We start from the raw sequence: 24,595 nt of genomic DNA on the forward strand, positions 1-24,595 counted from the left end.
AGCCTTGCCCACTGTCATGCCTCCAAGGTCCAAAAGTAGGAGCAGGCCTGGGGCTCCAGATGGGCTGACAGGGCTGGGCTGGGCTGCAAGGCCTTGGGGTGAATGGCCAGAGATGAGACCCTCTGTGGTCCTGCCTGGGCCTGTGGGGTGCAGAGTCACGCTTTGGGGGCCCAGCCACAGCCTGCTTCGGTCTTTCAGGGAGAGGAGGAGCTCTGGGGGGCTGGAAGGAGCAGACCCCAGTTTTGTACAGTCTTGAAAGTGTAAAATAAATAAACAAATAATTTTTTAAAAGTAAAGGTGTGGGGCTTCCCTGGTGGCGCAGTGGTTGAGAGTCCGCCTGCCGATGCAGGGGACACAGGTTCGTGCCCCGGTCCAGGAAGATCCCACATGCCATGGAGTGGCTAGGCCTGTGAGCCATGGCCGCTGAGCCTGCACGTCCAGAGCCTGTGCTCCACAACGGGAGAGGCCACAACAGTGAGAGGCCCGCGTACCGCAAAAAAAAAAGTAAAGGTGTGGCAGTGAGAAGCCTGCAAATCTGCTAACATCATTGACATTTCACTCTGTGTGTTTCCTTTGCAGAACCGCCCAAAGTCACTGTTATGCCCAAGAATCAGTCATTTACAGGTGGATCTGAGGTCTCCATCATGTGTTCTGCAACAGGTTATCCCAAACCAAAGATCACCTGGACCATGAATGATATGTTTATTGTGGGTTCACACAGGTACTGGGTTTGTATCATGTTCTTTGTTTTTACTGAGTGAGAGAAGTTGGTGAAATTTCTGGACAATATTAATCTGACCAAATCCCTAAGGTTAAGGGAGATTTGACCCAAATCCACAGCTTTAGATTTTCTCAATAGGCCAGGAAATGTCAGTAAAATAATAAATGATGAATGTATAGAGTCTGAGGTTCTTAAGTCTTGAATTCAATAGCTGGGACTAAGTGCTTCCTAATACTTTGCTTTGCAAACATAACACTGTAACAGTTGGTTTACCTTGAATAATTGAAATGGGGATAATAAACTTTCTGTGGGTAAAGTAATGTGTAGTTTTAACCCATCTACTAGAGGTTTGGTCCTGAGGTTTAACAGAAGAGAGAGGGAGAGACAAAGGACAGAACAGTGGCTCTAATTAAAGTGTATGCAGACATTCTTCGTAACTCCTGCTTGCTGCTGCCATACTATCGTACACTGAGAGGTATTTTATTCTGCTGGATGCTTTTAAAAGAAAATGAATCCTCTTATGCTCAAAGAGAGTACTGAACACGAGGGGCATTAGCAATGAAGTTTCCAGCCATCGGGCTTCCATTACTCTGGGTTTGGCAGGGGGAGAAGGGCTTAGCTGTGAGCCAGATTCTATTCCTGGTCTCTTCACAGACTCACTTGAGATGTGAGGCATTGCATCTCTCAGGTTTTCATTTTGAAGAACTGTTTGGCTTAGAAGTTCACACAGAGCAAGATTGCCTGGGTGCAAATTCCACTTCTTCCCTTTACTAACCCTGACTCCGGGCAAGGTGTATAACCTCTTTGCTCATCTGTATAACAGAGATAATAGTATCTAACTCATTGGGTTGTTAGGAAGATTCAAAACATTGATAAATGTAAAGGTACTAGAGCAGCCCTGATACATGGCAAGTACTAGATATGTGGGACCTATTGTTATTATCATTATAACATTTCTGCTTATAAAATGATGATGTTAATCATTTCTGCAATCAGCACCACAAACATAACTCTAAAATATTTGAAAGGAAGGTGCTATAGTTCCTTGATACTATTATTAGAGTATTTTCAATTTTACTTTCTTTTTGTCTGTAGGTATAGGATGACCTCAGAAGGTATCTTATTTATCAAAAATGCAGTTCCCAAAGATGCAGGGATCTATGGTTGCCTGGCAAGTAATTCAGCTGGGATGGATAAACAGACTTCTACCCTCAGATACACTGGCAAGTATAATCAGTTTAAAAGGCAGTACAAATAGTATGAATATCATATCAAGCAATGTAAAAGTACTTTTTTGAAAATTAATATTAGGAATGAGTTATACCCAGTTGTATAATTTATTGTTCGTTTCACACATTGATTAAAGCAAATAGTGTAACTAATTTAAGTTAAAAGTTCAGGGAGTGAATACCTTCAGTAATCAACAGAAATCAAGGAAGCTTCCAGATTATGGAAGAGTTCCAGAATGTCCACAGAGTTCTATCCTTCCATGATTCATCTCTTCTTTGTAATATTTTACTTACAAATTAATAAATTCTGTATCCTTCCGAGTTTACCTCAACTTTCTTTTTTTTTTTAACATCTTTGCTGGAGTATAATTGCTTTACAATGATGTGTTAGTTTCTGCTTTATAACAAAGTGAATCAGTTATACATATACATATGTTCCCATATCTCTTCCCTCTTGTGTCTCCCTCCCTCCCACCCTCCCTATCCCACCCCTCTAGGTGGTCACAAACCACTGAGCTGATCTCCCTGTGCCATGCGGCTGCTTCCCACTACCTATGTATTTTACGTTTGGTACTGTATATATGTCCGTGGCACTCTCTCACTTTGTCACAACTTACCCTTCCCCCTCCCCATATCCTCAAGCCCATTCTCTAGTAGGTCTGTGTCTTTATTCCCATCTTACCCCTAGGTTCTTCATGACATTTTTTTATTCTTAGATTCCATATATATGTGTTAGCATACGGTATTTATCTTTCTCTTTCTGACTTACTTCACTCTGTGTGACAGACTCTAGGTCCATCCACCTCACTACAAATAGCTCAATTTCGTTTCTTTTTATGGCTGAGTAATATTCATTGTATATATGTGCCACATCTTCTTTATCCATTCATCCCATGATGAACACTTAGGTTGCTTCCATCTCCTGACTCTTGTAAATAGAGCTGCAATGAACATTTTGGTACATGACACTTTTTGAATTATGGTTTTCTCAAGCTATATGCCAGTATTGGGATTGCTGGGTCATATGGTAGCTCTATTTTTAGTATTTTAAGGAACCTCCATACTGTTCTCCATCGTGGCTGTATCAATTTACATTCCCACCAACAGTGAAAGAGGGTTCTCTTTTCTCCACACACTTTCCAGCATTTATTGTTTGTAGATTTTTTGATGATGGCCATTCTGACAGGTGTGAGATGATATCTCATTGTAGTTTTGATCTGCATTTCTCTAATGATTAATGACGTTGAGCATTCTTTCATGTGTTTGTTGGCAGTCTGTATATCTTCTTTGGAGAAATGCCTATTTAGGTCTTCTGCCCATTTTTGGATTGGGTTGTTTGTTTTTTGGTTACTGAGCTGCATGAGCTGCTTGTAAATTTTGGAGATTAATCCTTTTTCAGTTGCTTCATTTGCAAATATTTTCTCCCAGTCTGAGGGTTGTCTTTTGGTCTTGTTTATGGTTTCCTTTGCTGTGCAAAAGCTTCTAAGTTTCATTAGGTCCCATTTGTTTATTTTTGTTTTTATTTCCATTTCTCTAGGAGGTGGGTCAAAAAGGATCTTGCTGTGATTTATGTCATAGAGTGTTCTGCCTATGTTTTCCTCTAAGAGTTTCATAGTTTCTGGCCTTACATTTAGCTCTTTAATCCATTTTGAGCTTATTTTTGTGCATGGTGTTAGGGAGTGTTCTAATCTCATACTTTTACATGTACTGTCCAGTTTTACATGTACCTGTACCTGTCCAGTTCTCCCAGCACTACTTATTGAAGAGGCTGTCTTTTACATGTACCTGTCCAGTTCTCCCAGCACCACTTATTGAAGAGGCTGTCTTTTCTACACTGTATATTCTTGCCTCCTTTATCAAAGATAAGGTGACCATATGTGTGTGGGTTTATCTCTGCGCTTTCTATCCTGTTCCATTGATCTGTATTTCTGTTTTTGTGCCAGTACCATACTGTCTTGATTACTGTAGCTTTGTAGTATAGTTTGAAGTCAGGGAGCCTGATTCCTCCAGCTTTGTTTTTCGTTCTCAAGATTGCTTTGGCTATTCGGGGTCTTTTGTGTTTCCATACAAATTGTGAAATTTTTTGTTCTAGTTCTGTGAAAAATGCCAGTGGTAGTTTGATAGGGATTGCATTGAATCTGTAGATTGCTTTGGGTAGTAGAGTCATTTTCACAATGTTGATTCTTCCAATCCAAGAACATGGTATATCTGTCCATCTATTTGTATCACCTTTAATTTCTTTCATCAGTGTCTTATAATTTTCTGCATGCAGGTCTTTTGTCTCCTTAGGTAGATTTATTCCTAGATATTTTATTCTTTTTGTTGCAGTGGTAAATGGGAGTGTTTTCTTCATTTCACTTTCAGATTTTTCATCATTAATGTATAGGAATGCCAGAGATTTCTGTGCATTAATTTTGTATCCTGCTACTTTACCAAATTCATTGATTATCTCTAGTAGTTTTCTGGTAGCATCTTTAGGACTCTCTATGTAAAGTATCCTGTCATCTGCACACAGTGACAGCTTTACTTCTTCTTTTCCGATTTGGATCCCTTTTATTTCCTTTTCTTCTCTGATTGCTGTGGCTAAAAGTTTCAAAACTATGTTGAATAATAGTGGTGAGAGTGGGCAACCTTGTCTTGTTCCTGATCTTAGTGGAAATGGTTTCAGTTTTTCACCATTGAAGATGATATTGGCTATGGGTTTGTCATATATGGCCTTTATTATGTTGAGGAAAGTTCCCTCTGTGCCTACTTTCTGCAGGGTTTTTATCATAAATGGGTGTTGAATTTTGTCGAAAGCTTTCTCTGCGTCTATTGAGATGACCATATGGTTTTTCTCCTTCAATTTGTTAATATGGTGTATCACGTTGATTTACTTGCGTATACTGAAGAAGCCTTGCATTCCTGGAATAAACCCTACTTGATCATGGTGTATGATCCTTTTAATGTGCTGTTGGATTCTGTTTGCTAGTATTTTGTTGAGAGTTTTTGCATATATGTTCATCAACGATATTGGCCTGTAGTTTTCTTTCTTTGTGACATCTTTGTCTGGTTTTGGTATCAGGGTGATGGTGGCCTCGTAGAATGAGTTTGGGAGTGTTCCTCCCTCTGCTATATTTTGGAAGAGTTTGAGAAGGACAGGTGTTAGCTCTTCTCTAAATGTTGGATAGAATTTGCCTGTGAAGCCATCTGGTCCTGGGCTTTTGTTTGTTGGAAGATTTTTTTTTTTGTGGTACGCAGGCCTCTCAATGTTGTGGCCTCTCCCGTTGCGGACCACAGGCTCTGGACGCGCAGACTCAGGGGCCATGGCTCACGGGCCCAGCTGCTCCATGGCATGTGGGATCTTCCTGGACCGGGGCACGAACCCGTGTCCCCTGCATCGGCAGAGGAACTCTCAACCACTGTGCCACTAGGGAAGCCCTTGTTGGAAGATTTTTAATCATAGTTTCAAGTTCACTGCTTGTGATTGGTCTGTTCGTATTTTCTATTTCTTCCTGATTCAGTCTTGGCAGGGTGTGCATTTCTAAGAATTTGTCCATTTCTTCCAGATTGTCCATTTTGTTGGCATAGAGTTGCTTGTAGTAATCTCTCATCATCATTTGTATTGCTGCAGTGTCAGCTGTTACTTCTCCTTTTTCATTTCTAATTCTGTTGATTTGAGTCTTCTCCCTATTTTTCTTGATGAGTCTGGCTAATGGTTTATCAATTTTGTTTATCTTCTCAAAGAACCAGCTTTTAGTTTTATTGGTTTTTGCTATCGTTTCCTTCATTTCTTTTTCATTTATTTCTGATCTGATCTTTATGATTTCTTTCCATCTGCTAAATTTGGGGTTTCTTTGTTCTTCTTTATCTAATTGCTTTAGGTGCAAGTTAGGTTGTTTATTCGAGATGTTTCCTGTTTCTTAAGGTAGGATTGTATTGCTATAAACTTCCCTCTTAGAAGTGCTTATGCTGCATCCCATAGGTTGTGGGTCATCGTGTCTCCATTGTCATTTGTTTCTAGGTATTTTTTAATTTCCTCTTTGATTTCTTCAGTGCTCACTTCGTTTTTAAGTAGTGTATTGTTTAGCCTTCATGTGTTTGTATATTTTACAGATCTTTTCCTGTAATTGATATCTAGTCTCATAGCGTTGTGGTCAGAAAAGATACTTGATACAATTTCAGTTTTCTTAAATTTACCATGGCTTGATTTGTGACCCAAGATATGATCTATCCTGGAGAATGTTCCATGAGCACTTGAGAAAAATGTGTATTCTGTTGTTTTTGGATGGAATGTCCTGTAAATATCAATTAAGTCTATCTTGTTTAATGTATCATTTAAAGCTTGTGTTTCCTTATTTATTTTGGATAATCAGTCCATTGGTGAAAATGGGGTGTTAAAGTCCCCTACTATGAATGTGTTACTGTCGATATCCCCTTTTATGGCTGTTAGTATTTCCCTTATGTATTGAGGTGCTCTTGTGTTGGGTGCATAAATATTTACAATTGTTATATCTTCTTCTTGGATCGATCCGTGGATCATTATGTAGTGTCCTTCTTTGTCTCTTGTAATAGTCTTTATTTTAAAGTCTATTTTCTCTGATATTAGAATTGCTACTCCAGCTTTCTTTTGATTTCCACTTGCACGGAATATCTTTTTCCATCCCCTCACTTTCAGTCTGTATGTGTCCCTAGGTCTGAAGTGGGTCTCTTCTAGACAGCATATATATGGGTCTTGTTTCTGTATCCATTCAGCCAGTGTGTGTCTTATGGTGGGAGCATTTAATCCATTTACATTTAAGGTAATTATCGATATGTATGTTCCTATTCTCATTTTCTTAATTGTTTTGGGTTCGTTATTGTAGGTCTTTTCCTTCTCTTGTGTTTCTTGCCTAGAGAAGTTCCTTTAGCATTTGCTGTAAAGCTGGTTTGGTGGTGCTGAACTCTCAGCTTTTGCTTGTCTGTAAAGGTTTTAATTTCTCCATCAAATCTGAATGAGATCCTTGCTGGGTAGAGTAATCTTGGTTGTAGGTTTTTCTCCTTCATCACTTTAAATATGTCCTGCCACTCACTTCTGGCTTGCAGAGTTTCTGCTGAAAGATCAGCTGTTAACCTTATGGGGATTCCCTTGTGTGTTTTTTGTTGTTTTTCCCTTCCTGCTTTTAATATGTTTTCTTTGTATTTAATTTTTGATAGTTTGATTAATATGTGTCTTGGCATGTTTCTCCTTGGTTTTATCCTGTATGGGACTCTCTGTGCTTCCTGGACTTGATTAACTATTTACTTTCCCTATTAGGGAAGTCTTCAACTATAATGTCTTCAAATATTTTCTCAGTCCCTTTCTTTTTGTCTTCTTCTTCTGGGACCCCTATAATTCGAATGTTGGTGCGTTTAATGTTGTCCCAGAGGTCTCTGAGACTGTCCTCAGTTCTTTTCATTCTTTTTTCTTTATTCTGCTCTGCAGTAGTTATTTCCACTGTTTTATCTTCCAGGTCACTTATCCGTTCTTTTGCCTCAGTTAGTCTTCTAGTGATCCCTTCTAGAGTATTTTTAATTTCATTTGTTCATCATTGCTTGCTTTCTCCTTAGTTCTTCTAGGTCCTTGTTAAATGTTTCTTGCATTGTCTCTATTCTATTTCCAAGATTTTGGATCACCTTTACACTCATTTTTCTGAATTCTTTTTCAGGTAGACTGCCTATTTCCTCTTCATTTGTTAGGTCTGGCAGGTTTTTACCTTGCTCCTTCATCCGCTCTGTGTTTTTCTGTCTTCTCATTTTGCTTATCTTCCTGTATTTGGGGTCTCCTTTTTGCAGGCTGCAGGTTCGTAGTTCCTGTTGTTTTTGGTGTTTGTCCCCAGTGGCTACGGTTGTTTCAGTGGGTTGTGTAGGCTTCCTGTTGGAGGGGCCTAGTGCCTGTGTTCTGGTGGATGAGGCTGGATGTTTTCTTTCTGATGGGCAGGTCCACGTCTGGTGGTGTGTTTTGGGATATCTTTGGCCTTATTATGATTTTAGGCAGCCTCTCTGCTAATGGATGGGGCTGTGTTCCTGTCTTACCAGTTGTTTGGCATAGGGTGTCCAGCACTGTAGGTTGCTGGTCGTTGAGTGAAGCTGGGTCTTGCCATTGAGATGGAGATCTCTGGGAGAGTTTTGCCTTTGGATATTACGTGGAGCTGGGAAGTCACTTGTGCACCAATGTCCTGAAGTTGGCTCTCTTACATCAGAGCCACAGCACTGACTCCTTGCTGGAGCACCAAGAGCCTTTCATCCACATGGCTCAGAATAAAAGGGAGAAAAAGTAGAAAGAAAGAATGAAAGAAAGAGGATAAAATGAAATAAAGTAGGATAAAAAAATAGTTATTAAAATAAAAAATAATTATTAAGAAAAAAAAATTTCTTTTAAAGTAAAAAAAAAAACCCCCAAATCGGATGGACAGAACCCTAGGACAAATGGTGAAAGCAAAGCTCTACAGACAAAATCTCACACAGAAGCATACACATACACACTGACAAAAAGAGGAAAAGGGGAAAAAATAATATATCTTGCTCTCAAAGTCCACCTCCTCAATTTGGGATGATTCATTGTCTATTCAGGTATTCCACAGATGCAGGGTACATCAAGTTGATTGTGGAGCTTTAATCCGCTGCTTCTGAGGCTGCTGGGAGTGATTTCCCTTTCTCTTTGTTTGCACAGCTCCCGGGGTTCAGCTTTGGATTTGACCCCGCTTCTACGTGTAGGTCGCCGGAGGGCGTCTATTCTTTGCCCAGACAGGAGGGGGTTAAAGGAGCCACTGATTTTGGGGGGCTCTGGCTCACTCAGGCCGGGGGGGAGGGAGGGGCACGGAGTGTGGGGTGGGCCTGCAGCAGCAGAGGCCAGCGTGACATTGCACCAGCTTGAGGCGTGCCTGCGTTCTCCCAGGGAAGTTGTCACTGGATCACGGGACCCTGGCAGTGGCGGGCTGCACAGGGTCCCGGGAGGGGAGGTGGGGATAGTGACCTGTGCTCGCACACAGGCTTCTTGGTGGCAGCAGCAGCGGCCTTAGCGTCTCATCCCGGTCTCTGGGATCCGCGCTGTTAGCCATGGCTTGTGCCCGCCTCTGGAGCTCCTTTAAGTGGTGCTCTTAATCCTCTCTCCTCATGCACCAGGAAACAAAGAGGGAAGAAAAAGTCTTTCGCCTCTTCGGCAGCTGGAGACTTTTTCCCGGACTCTCTCCCGGCTAGCTGTGGTGCATGAACCTCCTCAGGCTGTGTTCACGCCGCCACCCCCAGTCCTCTCCCTACGTTCCGACCGAAGCCTGAGCCTCAGCTCCCAGCCCCCGCCCGCCCCGGCGGGTGAGCAGACAAGACTCTTGGGCTGTTGAGTGCCGGTCGGCCCTGATCCTCTGTGCGGCAATCTCTCCGCTTTGCCCTCCGCACCCCTGTTGCTGTGCTCTCCTCCGCGGCTCCAAAGCTTCCCCCTCCACCACCCGCAGTCTGTGCCCGCGAAGGGGCTTCCTAGTGTGTGGAAACTTTTCCTCCTTCACAGCTCCCTCCAACTGGTGCAGGTCCCATCCCTATTCTTTTGTCTCTGTTTTTCCTTTTTTCTTTTGCCCTACTCAGGTACGTGGGGAGTTTCTTGCCTTTTGGGAGGTCTGAGGTCTTCTGCCAGCATTCAGTAGGTGTTCTGTAGGAGCAGTTCCACATGTAGATGTATTTCTGATGTGTTGGTTGGGAGGAAGGTGATCTGCACATGTTACTCTTCCGCCATCTTCCTCCTCTCCACTTCACCTCAACTTTCATTTTACATTTTCCAGTTATGTTCATATATATATATATGAATTTATATATATAAATATATTTATTCATATGAAACGTTATAATATTTCTGTTATGATTAAATATTTACATTTCTGTCACTTATCTAGGTATTACGTTTTGCTTTTCATCTTCAGTTTTTCCCCTCCAAACTGAAGCATTTATTGAAGATATACTTTATGACAACTTATTCTATACTCTAATATTCCATAATATAGTAGAATATAATACATTCTAACATATATAGTATAATCAAATCTATTATAATACATAACCATATATTCTAATAATATGTAATATAGAATACAATATTTCTTTTTTTTTTTTTTTTTTTTTTTGTCGTTTGCGGGCCTCTCACTGTTGTGGCCTCTCCCGTTGTGGAGCACAGGCTCCGGACACGCAGGCTCAGCAGCCATGGCTCACGGGCCCAGCCGCTCCATGGCCTGTGGGATCTTCCCGGACCGGGTCACGAACCCGTGTCCCCTGCATCTGCAGGCGGACTCCCAACCTCTGCGCCACCAGGGAAGCCCCAATATTTCTTTTACTTTGGTCTTTCTTAGGCAAATAAAGGACAAGGGTTATATGCTCAGTGTCATTTTGTAAACTGTGAATAATTAATGACTAGCAATCCACCCTTTCTCTCATTTTTCTTCATCATTCATAGTAAGGTAGTAAAATTGGCAGTGGCGAGGAAGGAGTGTAAAAGAGCCACAATAAAGGTTGAGAATTGATGCAAGAGGGAAGAGATATGGGAACATATGTGTGTGTATAACTGATTCACTTTGTTATAAAGCAGAAACTAACACACCATTGTAAAGCAATTATACTCCAATAAAGATGTTAAAAAAAAGATTGAGAATTGTAGATGGTGTGTATAGATGAAGGAGGTAACAAAAATGTCACAAATACTGGACCTAAAAGCCTGGGAAGAAGTCTCATTTATAGAAATGAGGAAGGCACGTGGTGAATAAGTTTAGAAGGGAAGATGGGCTCAGATTTAGATATGACAATTAAAAACGTTCATAGAACAGCCATGTGGAGAGGGAACCAACAGTTGGGAATGGGGATTGAAACAGATTCTGCATTGCAGAAATGAATTTGGGTTCATTCACAAAGAAACCAAAATATTCCACCCATTTATTTAACTTAGTAATCACCCAAATTATGTAAAATGCTGTGCTAGAGACTGTGGAATGTAGTATAAAAAATGTATGTCATGAGGTCCTTACTTTTCAAGAGTGTGAATAATGGGAGTGGATATATGTAAATAAATATAAGGCAGACAAATAAGTGCAAAAGTAGAAGGTTGGTGGAGGGGAAGATTAATTCTGACTGGGGAATTTGCAAACACTTCTTGAAGGAGAGAGGATTTAAGCTCAGCCCGGAAGAATGAGTGGGATTTGAAAAGTTGTGGCAAAGGGCATTTCAGGCAGAGGAAGAAACTTTAGCAAAAGCAGGAAGATGGGAGGGAATAGGGCATGTTTTGGAGTGCCAGTGTAGCTCCATACCTTGTGATAAGTAAGGAGGTGTAATGGAGCGTGAAGTTCAAAAGAAAGCCATGCACCCGTTTATGATTTTTGAAAGCCGAACTAGGGAATTATGAAATGCAATCACCAAAGTTTCCTAGCCAAGGAGTAACATGATATTTGAGAAATTAACTCTTGGCTTTGTTTAAAACTACCTCAGTTGAAGTTAGGAAGTCCTGAAATGTTCAGTTAAGAGAAAAATATGTGCATGAACTAAAGCATTAGGCAAAGGCGTGAATCAGAGCCAAGGAGAGAAACTTAGAGAATGTCTGTATTTAACATCAAAGGGAAAAATAGAGTTAAAAGTGGGAGACTCTACTTTTTATAGATGCAAATTTTAGCCTTAGACTACAACCGTCTCTCTGTAGATAGACATGAATATCCTTAAAGTCACCTAGAAAATGTGCATCGATTAATTTCCTAAATTTTTGGACACTGTTTCATCAGAATTATTTTTTCCTAATATTCTTTTGGCCTTATAGATGATCTTTTCATCACACACATCTGTGTGCATATACATCATAAGAGTTTATTTCTGTTTGTAAAAACTGAGATAGCCACAAGCACGTAAATAATAAGGTTTTTTTTTTATTATTATTGGTTCATTTAGTAAACAGAAACAAGATGTAAGTGGCATTGTGCAAGGCGTTAATTATTTGCATGTTTATTGTTTTCAGAAGCCCCGAAGTTGATCGTAATTCAGAGTGAGCTCTTGGTTGCCCTTGGGGATACAACAGTTATGGAATGTAAAACGTCTGGTGTTCCTCCACCTCAGGTTAAGTGGTTCAAAGGTACATTTCTTAAGTATGTTCATGTCTGGTTCATTTAGTATTGTTTTCTCTTTTAGATAAAGATAATTTGTTAAAAATTTATTTTGGTGTGTGACTTAGCAGCTCCATAAAATGTGCTTATGGTCTCACTAGAGACGATAGTTCAAAATTCTGCACTCTGAATTTCAGCATTTGACATCTGGTGTGGATTATAGGACTGTGAAAATCAAAGCAGGAAAACTTCGCCTGTGCTAATCCAGCTGAACGTTCTCTTTATTAGTTTAGGATTGTTTCCTGTAGAAAATTGTCCAAGAATACTCAGTTAATGTTTAAAATAGCTTCACTTATTTCAGTTCACTTTGCTTAGGCTCTCACAATTAGGAAGTTTTCTAGATTCTCCAGGACGCTTTCTATAAAGAGCTCAAATAAAGACATACCTCGAAAATTACAGCTGAATGACATTTGACTGAAAGACAAACGTATTTTATGGTCAGCTTCATCATGCATGGTAGCTGTTTATATCAAGTATAGAAATTATCTGCCTCTGTGATACAAAGATTCTACCTCTGTGATTCTATAATAAAATAACAGTAATGTGCTGTTTGTCCTTGGTGAGAATGCCCTTGGGTCCTGGTCTACGCTCAAATGCTGACAGTAGATATCTGTCTAAAATGTCCTGCTTCTGTTTTTCTCTTAGTTTTTCCAATCTATGAGAAAGAAAAATCCCCACAAACAGCCTAAGAGGGAGGTTGCTAGGATTATTGAGATGCTGTTTGCAAAATACTCTTTAATCTTCAGATGAAAAATGCTAAATAGTACAAAGCACTATTGTTATGATTCTGTTTGTTAAATCACAGACATTCCCATAGCAACAGGTTGATGTCATAATTACAAAATTGTGAATTCACCTCGGGTTCAAACTCTTAGGGAACACGAGGTGAAAAGGAAAGGCTTTATGTGGAAAACAAATACTTTTCAATAATACAAATCAAAAATAGGGAGGGAAACTAGGAGATAACGTCACTTTCATAGTTTTCCATGTTAAATGATTTAGTCTTCATGTTTTCTCTGAAAAGAAAGCATTTCTCGATTTGCTTCTTAATTAGATTTCAGTCAACAGCAACTAATTTTCCTTATTTGAAAAACTTAAATCTTTAACTCACAAATGAAGTAGATAAAAGTTTCAAACTCACATCTTAATTAAATAAATCCAGAAAAATATCAATCAGTAGTTTATGTTAATAATAAAAAAATCTTTAAAGTAATGGAACCTGCTGATTTCTCTGCCTGTAAATAGCTGAGTCACAGAGAGAAAGACTTTTATTCTCCCAAATAGGTGCTACTCTCCTGAATAGTCTGTATGTCAGCTTTGGTCCCACAAATGGCTTGGGAGGTGAATGAGGAGTTAGGGAGCTATGCAGCCACCACATGGAAGATTCTAGAATTGACTGCCTAGTAGTTTCTTTTCTCAACCAGAGACACTGGAGTTCAGTGCGCCTAGTAAATCATATCCCATTTCTCTGTTCGAGTTATGCACCAACAGAGCTAGCATGTGGGCATTAAGCCCTGACAGATCATGTAGGAGGACCTGCTTCGATGGATGTTCATCTCCAATATGCAGAGCTGCCCTGAACCCCAGTATCACTTCTTCTCCCAGTCCCAGGCAGGCAATTTATTCCATAAGCAGAATCTGGATCATAAAGAGAAAAGCCAGGGGACAAACTCTTCTACATGCACACTGGCTCCAAAAAGAAAGGGACGAGGAGGGAGCTGGACGTTTCTTTGCCACCTCTGCTGGGGATGAGACAGCAGCAAGGTTAGGAAGATCCTACCTTATGGAAACCACAGGGGGAAAGAATAGTTCTTTCCCTAACCGTAAGAATAACTTTTTGTTCATAGCTTTTTTTTCAGGCAGTTCTTATTGAATAAAGTAGGTGGTCATTTGTTTATTTTTTATTTATGGTAAGAACACATGAGCCCTACCTTCTTAACAAATTTTTAAGCATCCAGTACACTATTGTTACCTCTAGGCACTGTTGTACAGCAAATCTCTAGAACGTACTCATCTTGTATGATTGAAACTTTATGCCTGTTGAACAGCAGCTCCCCATTTCTCCTGCCCTGCAGCCCTTGGCAACCATCATTCATTAATAAATTGTATTTCATTCAGACCATTTGAGAAAAGGAATTTCGCACATACAAGTGCCCCCCAAAATTTTAGATTTTAGAAATGAGCAACATAAAGTGGGTTCAATCAGGGACACTATTAAAATGTCGTATAAAGAATATTTCTGGTAAAATAGTAAAGAAATTGAATTTGTTTCTTTAGATCTGTTGTTGCTAAAGTGTAGTTGGGAATCCCTGGAGGTTCCCCACAATTCTTTTCAGGGAATCCATGAGATCAAAATTATTTTCCTGATGATACTAGGATGTTATTTGGCTTTTTCACACTCATCTCAGCTACATGATATGTGATATCCAATAAAGTGAATGCAGAAGCAAAAATGAACACTCAGCTCTCTTCTATTAAGCTAGACATTCTAGAGATTTGCAAAAATGTGAAACAATGCCACTTTTCTCACTAAGTTTTTCTTGTTCAGGGAAATTTTTTTTTATAAAATACATTTATGTTAAAATGTCTTGTTATTAGAAAATAAATACATATGTTTTAAAATTTTTCAGTTTCCTTTCTAAAATGCGAAGTACAAATAAATATAATCCACATAAACAAAAATTCATTAAAGTCCCCAATAATTTTTAAGAGTATAAAAAGGTCTTGAGACAAACATTTTTGAGAACCACTAAACAACCTTCAACAATTTAAAGGGTCTTATGTCAGGGATAATGATCTCTCTGTTAGTCTTTGCATCCACAGAGGCCAGAATTGAATTTAAACTAAAGCAGAAAGAATCCTCCTTAATGGTAATGATTGTTCAATCCTAGAATAGATTGTCGGCCAAGTTTATATATTTTACTATGTGTGTAAACATTCTTCTAATCTTATCTAATATTAAAAGTATATACTTCCTCAGTCATTTTCATCTCAAAGTTCTGTATTTCTCTATGGCTTCTCAATAATTTGATTACTAATTGTTCAGTAGAAATCAAGAGAGATGACCAAAATGTGATCAAAATGCAAACTTGACATAGCCAGTGTTTTCCAATTTATATTTTGTTTCATTACTGCTATTCCTTAAACACTTTTATTTAAAAAAAAAAAAAGCTACTAGCAAAAAGTAGCTTTTTAGTCTTTATTTCATCCTGTATGTGCTCTGACATATACAGAAGAAGTAAAGGAGAAGTAAAATCCAAAAGTCTAAATGCATTTTAGTCCAAACATTTTAATGCTTGATGAACAGCTTGGTCACATTGCATCCTCCCCTAGAGGGAGGAAAGTTTATGTCAACATCATCTGCTTTTACTTATGAAAGTTTCCCAGAGGCACATAGACGAGGCTTTAGTTGCTTCTCTCATTCTCGCGTGGTATCCAGTAGCAAGCTTAAAAGGATGATTGGGGTTTTAAATGTTGGAATGCTGAAAAATACTTTATTTTTGGCACTGACAGTTGCTAATGTAATTTTTTTGTTTTTAAATTTATGGCTCCTTTGACCTCTTCTCCTCCCCAAATAAAAACAAAAGGAGAATTGTTTGTTGCTCTGAGTCTGTTGGTGGATGCTTTATGTAGTGTCCTGGAGAATTACTAGCTCTGGCTTTTTAGCCTGTTAAAAGCTAAGGGAGTTACTTCCACAGTCCTTAGTCCCAGGGCACATGGCTAAGCTAGTATATGGCATTTTGGAGAGTACCTCTTCAGACTTGACATCTGGGCATGCTGTGAAACCCTAAGGCAATGGCCCTTACACCTCCTGGAATTTTTTAGGATCCCCACAAAGAGTTTGACATCACCCTTTACAAAAACAAACAAAAAAGATATGGACTAGGTAATTTTTTATGATATTTGTCATCCTGGTGAAATTCATTCTTCGATGAGGGGAAACCTTGGAGGAAGGGAAGCCTAAGGAAAGGCTAACCCAACTTAGAGATTTGTTGAGGCATTGCCTGCCTTCAAATAGAAATGGTTCTCAGGAGATCTGAGGCACTGCAGGGACAGGTAACCCAGAAATAACTCATCTTTCTTGGGTCATTCTACCCTCATACCGAGGTCAAATTCGGTATCAGGTTCCATCCTCCACTCATTTATCCCCTGCCTGCTTCTTCCAAAAAAACCTCTAACTCCAGCTTAAAGAACTTTGATGCCTAATACAGGTTTAATAGAGGTATCCTGGGAGATTTATATAGCAATACTCCTCTCTGGCCATTGTCAAGAGTTCCTCATCCATTCTTTCTCTTCTCTCAGCAAGCTGTTCCCTACCCTCTCTAGCCAGCTATGGTTCCTACTTCCCGAGCCATCCTTAGAAACCTCTCAGGCAGCTCATACCTTTCACAAGACAAAATCTGACTGAGAACATTCAGCCAACCAGAAACCTGGTCATTAGCCAAACTATAAGAACACCCATAGTCTCTGGAGCATTTCCTGGGTAATTGAAATTCATCCTGCCACAAAGATGGTAGAAACCTCATTTCAACCTTCATCTTCCCATTCCCTTCTTACCTAACACAGCCACAGTGACAGCTGCCACTCTTTCCCAGTCCCCCAAAATAGCTTCAAAGAGTTTGTTCTCATTTAGGTACATATATGGTAGGAAATATTTGTACGTAATTCATTTAGGACCTGATTTTTGACTCTAGATTAGCCTGTGGAATTATACAGACTAATAAGTCAGCTCATTACCAAGAAACACTTCATTCTTTCATTGCATAAACATTGTTTAAGTGTCTGCACTGTGCAAGACACTTGTATTTAAAAACTTTACAATCGTTTTCTTCAGAAGTTGTGCAATCAAACCAATAGCAAACTATGTAAACATCTAACTGTTTAACGTTCTCCGCTTTGTTTTGACTTAGGGGATCTTGAGTTGAGGCCCTCCCCATTTCTCATCATTGACCCTCTCTTGGGACTTTTGAAGATTCAAGAAACTCAAGATCTGGATGCTGGTGATTATACCTGTGTTGCTGTCAATGATGCCGGAAGAGCAACTGGCAAGATAACTCTGGATGTTGGCTGTAAGCATCCCATCTCTGATAGACAAGTTTGTATTGAAATTGACCTGGTATTTTTTGACACTAATAACTTTGAAGCAGTTGGTGGAAATATTTGTCAGAATGGCAAAATTAGAGTTAGCATTTCAGATTATTGATATAATAATGGTAGTTAGCATGTACCAAGTTTTTTTCTATTTACCATGCGCTGTGCTAAGAACTTGTATATGCATTATATCATTAAACCCTCATAACAATCTTAAGAGGAAGATACTATAATTTTCTCTGTTATATAGGTAAGGAAACGGAAGCTTAAAAAGGCTAAGCTACTTGACCAGGGTCAAGAGCTGTGGAGGGACAGAGCCTAGATATTTGAATCTAGGTTGTTTGATTTCAGAAACTGTAGGCTTCACTGGTCTATCATCTGTTGCCAAACATTTTCCTATCAGGAGTCATCCATTTGGACACCAAATTCCTAAGTATTAACATCTGGAGGCCAAAACTTAGACTTTGGCCCTAGACCATAATTTGGAGATGTTGATGACAGCAAAGGTAGCAGATTGTTATCTTACTTCTTTTAAAAAATTCACTAGCAATGACTCCTCTATGTGTAAAACAAAGTACAAACTACAAATAAATGTCAATCACAATGTGAATGATACAGCATGTGCATGACAACTTAGGTCGGATTACTCAAGAAGTTTGGCCCTCCCTCCTTCATCTCTCCATCTCATGTTTCTTGAAAAATAAAAGTACACAGTTTGGTAACACATGAAATAAAACAGAGCTTGTTTCATGTGGAAAAGAACCTGGCAGCTTAATTTTAACAGATAAGTCAAATGTTTGCATCACTTAAATTTATAAAATATGACATTTCATTAAATTGTATTTTCATTTACGCATGATGATTTTCATGCCAAAGCTGTTTTTTTAAACAAAAGTTAAGAACTATAAAGAAAAATGCATTTTTTATTTAGAATAAAGTTAACACAAAACATTTTAGTTCTACTATCTTTGCTCTTTAAATGAAAATCATGACCCTCTAAGCTTCGTATTTTCTTTCATATAAAGGAAAATTTTTTTCCAGCTGGGATCTTTTATGATCCCCATGCCCCTAGGCTGTCTGGTGAACACTCTGCATTCTTGGTGATTATGCCCTTGGGGTAGAATCAACAAAGCTGAAAATGGCCACAAAGACCACTGTAGAATCTGTCTAGGGCACAGCAAGATGCGTTTGAACCATGACTAAACTCTGTGGTTATTAAGAGAAGTGCCTTGGAAATAAGATTGGAATCTCTGGGTGGAGGGTCTCTGAATCTACCAGCAGAGTATGAAATACAAGAAATGCTTTTAGAAATATAAGGCCCAAATGAAGAGGGTGATTAGATACAGAATTCTTGTTTTCAAGAAATATACAAAGTTTCACTTCTCAACATTTTCTAGTTTTGCTTCTCTCTCTTTCCTGCACAGATATTTTCTGTTCACCCAATGTTCTTGTAGAGTTGTCTAGCTCTAGAAGGAAGAGTGAAATAGCCCAACAAAAAGGGAATGACACCCTCAACCCCTCCAAGACTGTAGAAAATCTAAACATCTTACATGTTTCTTTGCTTACTTACTGTCTTCTTGAAAATCTTTTTAGCTTCTGAACTTTCCAGGTTCTCTCTTCGGATTAGTGACAAACCATATAAGGGTTAGGTCTGTCTGTGCTGGAGTGACTTGGAGTAGATAGGAAACATCCTAACAAAAGTTTTATATTTATCCCTTATTCCTTGAACTGAATTTTGTTTTATCTCCACTCATATTCAAGATCTTCACTCTCAACGACCCTTTCTAAAACAATGGCTTCCTTAACTTTTATTCCAGTAATTGTCCTGATGGAACTACTAACATAAACTCTATTGTTTGCTTACTGTAACCTTGATCATTGTTAAAAGTTGCCAAATAACTTAATATTAACATCAGTACCATTCATGTTTCTGCTATGCCTTAACTATTTCCTTATTCACCATTAGAATTCTGATCATTGTAGCTTACAAAGTTTGACTAGACCTTTTCTGTCCACATAAAACTATTGTTACATATCCTAGCAGATAGAGGATGTAACTGCCAAGCACCGTGCAAATCACAGTTGCAGTGATAGTTGTGATTACTGCTATTAGGTTTAAAAGCAAACAAACAAAAGAACAAGTTTTCCCTAGAATTTATATAGTGTTTAAGAGAATGAACTCTAGAAAGGGACTGGGTTTTCTACCTGACTTTTAACAGTACCTACCTGATTGGTTGGTTGTAAAGATGAAATGAGGTATTATCGTCTATGTGCATTCAGTATGTCAGCAGTTACTGCTTTTCCTCCAAAGCTGCTTCATGGACGTGTATCAAATAGGTGAGTAGTAACTTTACAAACTGAATGGTCACTTTGATTCTTTGAGTCTTGAAAAATAATATAGAAATGCATATATAATAGTGGTATAGCATTTAAGATTAAGCATTGTGCTTTTAATACGATAGTCACTGTTTCAACTTGATTTTTTTTTTATAAAAGGGCTTGAGACAATTTAAGTACTACTATTAGTGGTGCATCAGATTATTCATTTGAGTTCCAAAACTACTGGGCATAAATTTAAGTAGATATGACTTAAGAAGAAAAACTTGCTTTTATCCATATCATGTAAATAGTTAGACTTTCAGTTTGTTTTTGTGGGCCTGTTATTTCACATAAACAATACTAGATCAAAAAATAATCATAAAAAGATCATTTAATGTTATTCATGAGTTCTAGCTTCTTGTAGTGAGTCTCCGTTATGGACATTTCAGGTCAATGTTCAGGGAATGTTACCAATGCTTTTCATCCTTTTTTAAAAGGGTGTCAATTGGAAGAGAAGAAGATTGGCTACATCAAACAAAAAGTTGGCCTGGCAGTGACTTTATTTGCAGCATTCCACACCACAGAGGGTGATGTTTTAGACTTAGACTGTGGTTTCATGTTTTGTGGTTTGGTAGAACCAAAACAGTATGTTCAGCCATTTTAGGAAAGAAAATCTCAGTTTGACTAATCTAATGCAAGAGTTGCCATGGTGGGGATAGATTTAATTATCACTAAAGGAACTAGAATAATTTTATAGAATAGGTGTCAGAACAAGATGGTCAATCTGTTTGTAACTTTTATATTTTCAAAATGATGTGTGCACACAGCCATATCCACCTGTAAGTGACAACAGAGCTGTACCGCGCTTTAACCCTGTGCAGTCCTCAAAGTGCTTGCACACAAATATTTAGGGGATCACAGAGGATCTAGCATGATAAATCCAACAGACTGTATGCAGAAGCCAAAATTGAAACTAACATTAGATACATTAAACTCCAGAACTATGATTTAATAAATTAACTATACAATATTTATGATCGTTGATAGTTTATAGTTGGGTGATTGCTACACGTTAAATGATTAATAATGATTCTTTCTTTTAACAACGTGAGATAGGATATGTTATCGCCCTTTTGTTCCTGGGCAAATTTAAACTGGGGTAGGTAAAATCATTTTCCAAGGTTATAGACTAAGAAATAGTGGAGCTGCGATTTGAAACCACCTGGTGGGCGGTACCTTCCCTAAGCTACTTCTCTAAGCAGCTCCTCTGTACAAGTTCCATATTTTGTACTATAATCACTTCTGCTTCCTTTCCCACTGGTTTTGTTAATCTGTTTACCATCCACCCAATGTTAATTCACTTGGAGTCCGAATTGACCACACTCAGGAGTCGGAAGTACTTAAAAGGCTTCTTGGCTTGAGGAGGAGCTGCTTCATTTTGATGTTTGCTTGTCATTGATGCTGTCCTGGCTGCTTACCTAGTGCCTGGTACTCTCATTTGCCTTGTTTTCCGGTACCAGTACATTTATTCCCTGACCTTGTGCTTGTCTCGTGCCTGACACTCTTCCCAAAGCTTCTTCACCACTGGTGACTTCTCTCATCTTAAGTGAGTTTTATGGGCACAACTTGAGCTTCACTTACCCTTTTTTTTTTTTTTTGCGGTACGCGGGCCTCTCACTGTTGTGGCCTCTCCTGTTGTGGAGCACAGGCTCCGGACGCGCAGGCTCAGCAGCCATGGCTCACGGGCCCAGCCGCTCCGCGGCATGTGGGATCTTCCCGGACCAGGACACGAACCCGTGTGCCCCGCATCAGCAGGCGGACTGTCAACCACTGCACCACCAGGGAAGCCCTAACCTTTTTATTTTTTAAATAGATCTTTACTGGAGTATAATTGCTTCACAATACTGTGTTAGTTTCTGTTGTACAACAAAGTGAATCAGCCATATGCATACATATGTCCCCATTTTCCCTCCCTCTTTAGCCTCGCTCCCATCCTCCCTATCCCACCCCTCTAGGTCATTGCAAAGCACCCAGCTGATCTCTCCCTGTGCTATGCTGCTGCTTCCCACTAGCTAACTATTTTACATTCGGTAGTGTATATATCTGGATGCTACTCTCACTTTGCCCCAGCTTCCCCCTCCTACCCCATGTCCACTAGTCCATTCTCTATGTCTGCATCTTTATTCCTGCCCTGCAACTAGATTGATCCATATATATATCTATATGTTAGCATACGGTATTTGTATTTCTCTTTCTGACTTCACTCTGTATGACAGACTCTAGGTCTAACCACCTCACTACAAATAACTCAATTTTGTTTCTTTTTATGGCTGAGTACTATTCTGTTGTATATATGTGCCACATCTTCTTTATCCATTTATCTGTTGATGGACATTTAGGTTGGTTCCATGTCCTGGCTATTGTAAATAGAGCTGCAATGAACATTGTGGTACATGTCTCTTTTTGAATTATGGTTTTCTCAGGGTATATGCCCAATAGTGGTATTGCTGGGTCATATGGTAATCCTATTTTTAGTTTTTTAAGGAACTTCCATACTGTTCTCCATAGTGGCTGTATCAATTTACATTCCCAGCAACAGTGCAAGAGGGTTCCCTTTTCATTACACCCTTTCCAGCATTTACTGTTTCTTAATGTTTTCATAATGGCCATTCTGACCAGCATGAGGTGATATCTCATTGTAGTTTTCATTTGCGTTTCTCTAATAATTAGTGATGTGGAGCATCTTTTCATGTGCCTCTTGGCCATCTATATGTCTTCCTTGATGAAATGTCTATTTAGGTCTTCCGCCCATTTTTTAACTGGATGGTTTGTTTTTCTGATATTGAACTCCATGAGCTGTTTGTAAATTTTGGAGATTAATCATTTGTCTGTTGTTGCATTTGTAAATATTTTTTCCCATTCTAAGGGTCGTCTTTTTGTCTTGTTTATGGTTTCCTCTGCTGTGCAAAAGCTTTTAAGTTTAATTAAATCCCACTTGTTTATTTTTGTTTTTATTTCCGTTACTCTAGGAGGTGGGTCAAAAAAGATCTTACTGTGGTTTATGTCAAAGAGTATTTTTTCTCTGTTTTCCTCTAAGAGTTTTATAGTGTCTGGTCTTACATTTAACTCTGATCCATTTGGAGTTTATTTTTGTGTATGGTGTTAAGAAGTGTTCTAATTTCATTCTTGTACATGTAGCTGTCCAGTTTTCCCAGCACCCCTCACTGAAGAGGCTGTCTTTTCTCCATTGTATGTTTTTGTCTCCTTTGTTGTAAATTAGGTGCCCATATATGTGTGGGTTTATCTCTGGGCATTCTATCTTGTACCTGATAGATCTATCAGGTGCAAGATATTGATCTATATTTCTGTTTTTGTGCCAGTACCATACTGTCTTGATTACTGTAGCTTTGTGGTATAGTTTGAAGTCAGGAAGCCTGATTCCTCCAACTCCATTTTTCTTTCTCAAGATTGCTGTGGCTATTTGGGGTCTTTTGTGTTTCCATACGAATTGTAAAAATTTTTGTTCTAATTCTGTGAAGAATGCTATTGGTAGTTTGATAGGGATTGCACAGAATCTGTAGATTGCTTTGGGTAGTATAGTCATTTTTACAATATTGATTCTTCCAATCCAAGAACATGGTATATCTCTCCATCTGTTGGTATCATCTTTAATTTCTTTCATCAGTGTCTTATAGTTTTCTGCATATAAGTCTTTTGTCTTCCTAGGTAGGTTTATTCCTAGGTATTTTTTTCTTTTTGTTGCAGTGGTAAATGGGAGTGTTTCCTTAATTTCTCTTTCAGATTTTTCATCGTTAATGTACAGTAATGCAAGAGATTTCTGTGCATTAATTTTGTATCCTGCAACTTTACCAAATTCATTGATTAGCTCCAGCAGTTTTCTGGTGGCATCTTTAGGATTCTTTATATGTAGTATCATGTCATCTGCAAACAGTGACAGTTTTACTTCTTCTTTTCTGATTTGTATTCCTTTAATTTCTTTTTCTTCTCTGATTGCTGTGGCTATGGCTTCCACAACTATGTTGAATAAAAGTGGCAAGAGTGGACATCCTTGTCTTGTTCCTGATCTTAGTGGAAATGCTTTCAGTTTTTCACCATTGAGTATGATGCTTACTGTGAGTTTGTCATATATGGCCTTTATTATGTTGCAGTGGGTTCCCTGTATGCCCATTTTCTGGAGAGTTTTTATCATAAATGAGTGCTGAATTTTGTCAAAAGCTTTTTATGCATCTGTTGAGATGATCATATGGTTTTTATTCCTTAATTTGTTAATGTGGTATATCACATTGATTGATTTGTATATATTGAAGAATCCTTGCATCCCTGGGATAAATCCCACTTGATCATGGTGTGTGATCCTTTTAATGTGTTGCTGGATTCTGTTTGGTAGTATTTTGTTCAGGATTTTTGTATACATTTTCATCAGTGATATTGGTCGACAATTTTCTTTTTTTGTGATATCTTTTTCTGGTTTTGATATCAGGGTGATGGTGGCTTCGCAGAATGAATTTGGGAGTGTTTCTCCCTCTGCAATTTTTTGGAAGAGTTTGAGAAGGATCAGTGTTAGCTCTTCTCTGAGTGCTTGATACAATTCACCTGTGAAGCCATCTGGTCCTGGACCCTTGTTTATTGGAAGATTTTTAATTATGGTTTCAATTTCAATAGTTGTGACAGGTATGTTTATATTTTCTAATTCTTCATGGTTCAGTCTTGGAAAAATTGTACCTTTCCAAGAATTTGTCCATTTCTTCGTGGTTGTCCATTTTATTGGTATATAGTTGTTTGTAGTAGTCTCTTATAATCTTTTGTATTTCTGTGGTGTGAGTTGTGATTTATTTTTCATTTCTAATTTTATTGATTTGCATCCTCTCCGTTTTTTTCTTGATGAGTCTGGCTAAGAGTTTACCAATTTTGTTTATCTTCTCAAACAAACCCCTTTTAGTTTTATTGATCTTTGCTATTGTTTTCTTAGTTTCTATTTCATTTATTTCTGCTCTGATTTTTATGAGTTCATTCCTTCTACTGACTTTGGATTTTCTTTGTTCTTCTTTCTCTAGTTTTAAGTATAGGGTTATATTGTTTATTTGAGGTTTTTCTTG

At 38.6% G+C, this 24,595-nt stretch overlaps 1 protein-coding gene across 1 annotated transcript in view; it reads left to right on the top strand.

The window, feature by feature from the left end:
• Positions 1-24,595, top strand: part of HMCN1 (hemicentin 1) — a 521,707-nt gene that overhangs the window by 226,175 nt on the left and 270,937 nt on the right. Inside the window, exons 12-15 of the mRNA XM_032606174.1 lie at positions 580-721; positions 1,817-1,944; positions 11,924-12,037; positions 16,979-17,137. Coding sequence (XP_032462065.1) covers positions 580-721; positions 1,817-1,944; positions 11,924-12,037; positions 16,979-17,137 — 543 coding nt within the window. The remainder of the gene's footprint in view (positions 1-579; positions 722-1,816; positions 1,945-11,923; positions 12,038-16,978; positions 17,138-24,595) is intronic.

The sequence above is a fragment of the Phocoena sinus genome, chromosome 1 (assembly GCF_008692025.1).
Source record: "Phocoena sinus isolate mPhoSin1 chromosome 1, mPhoSin1.pri, whole genome shotgun sequence".
NCBI classification, from domain to species: Eukaryota; Metazoa; Chordata; class Mammalia; order Artiodactyla; family Phocoenidae; genus Phocoena; species Phocoena sinus.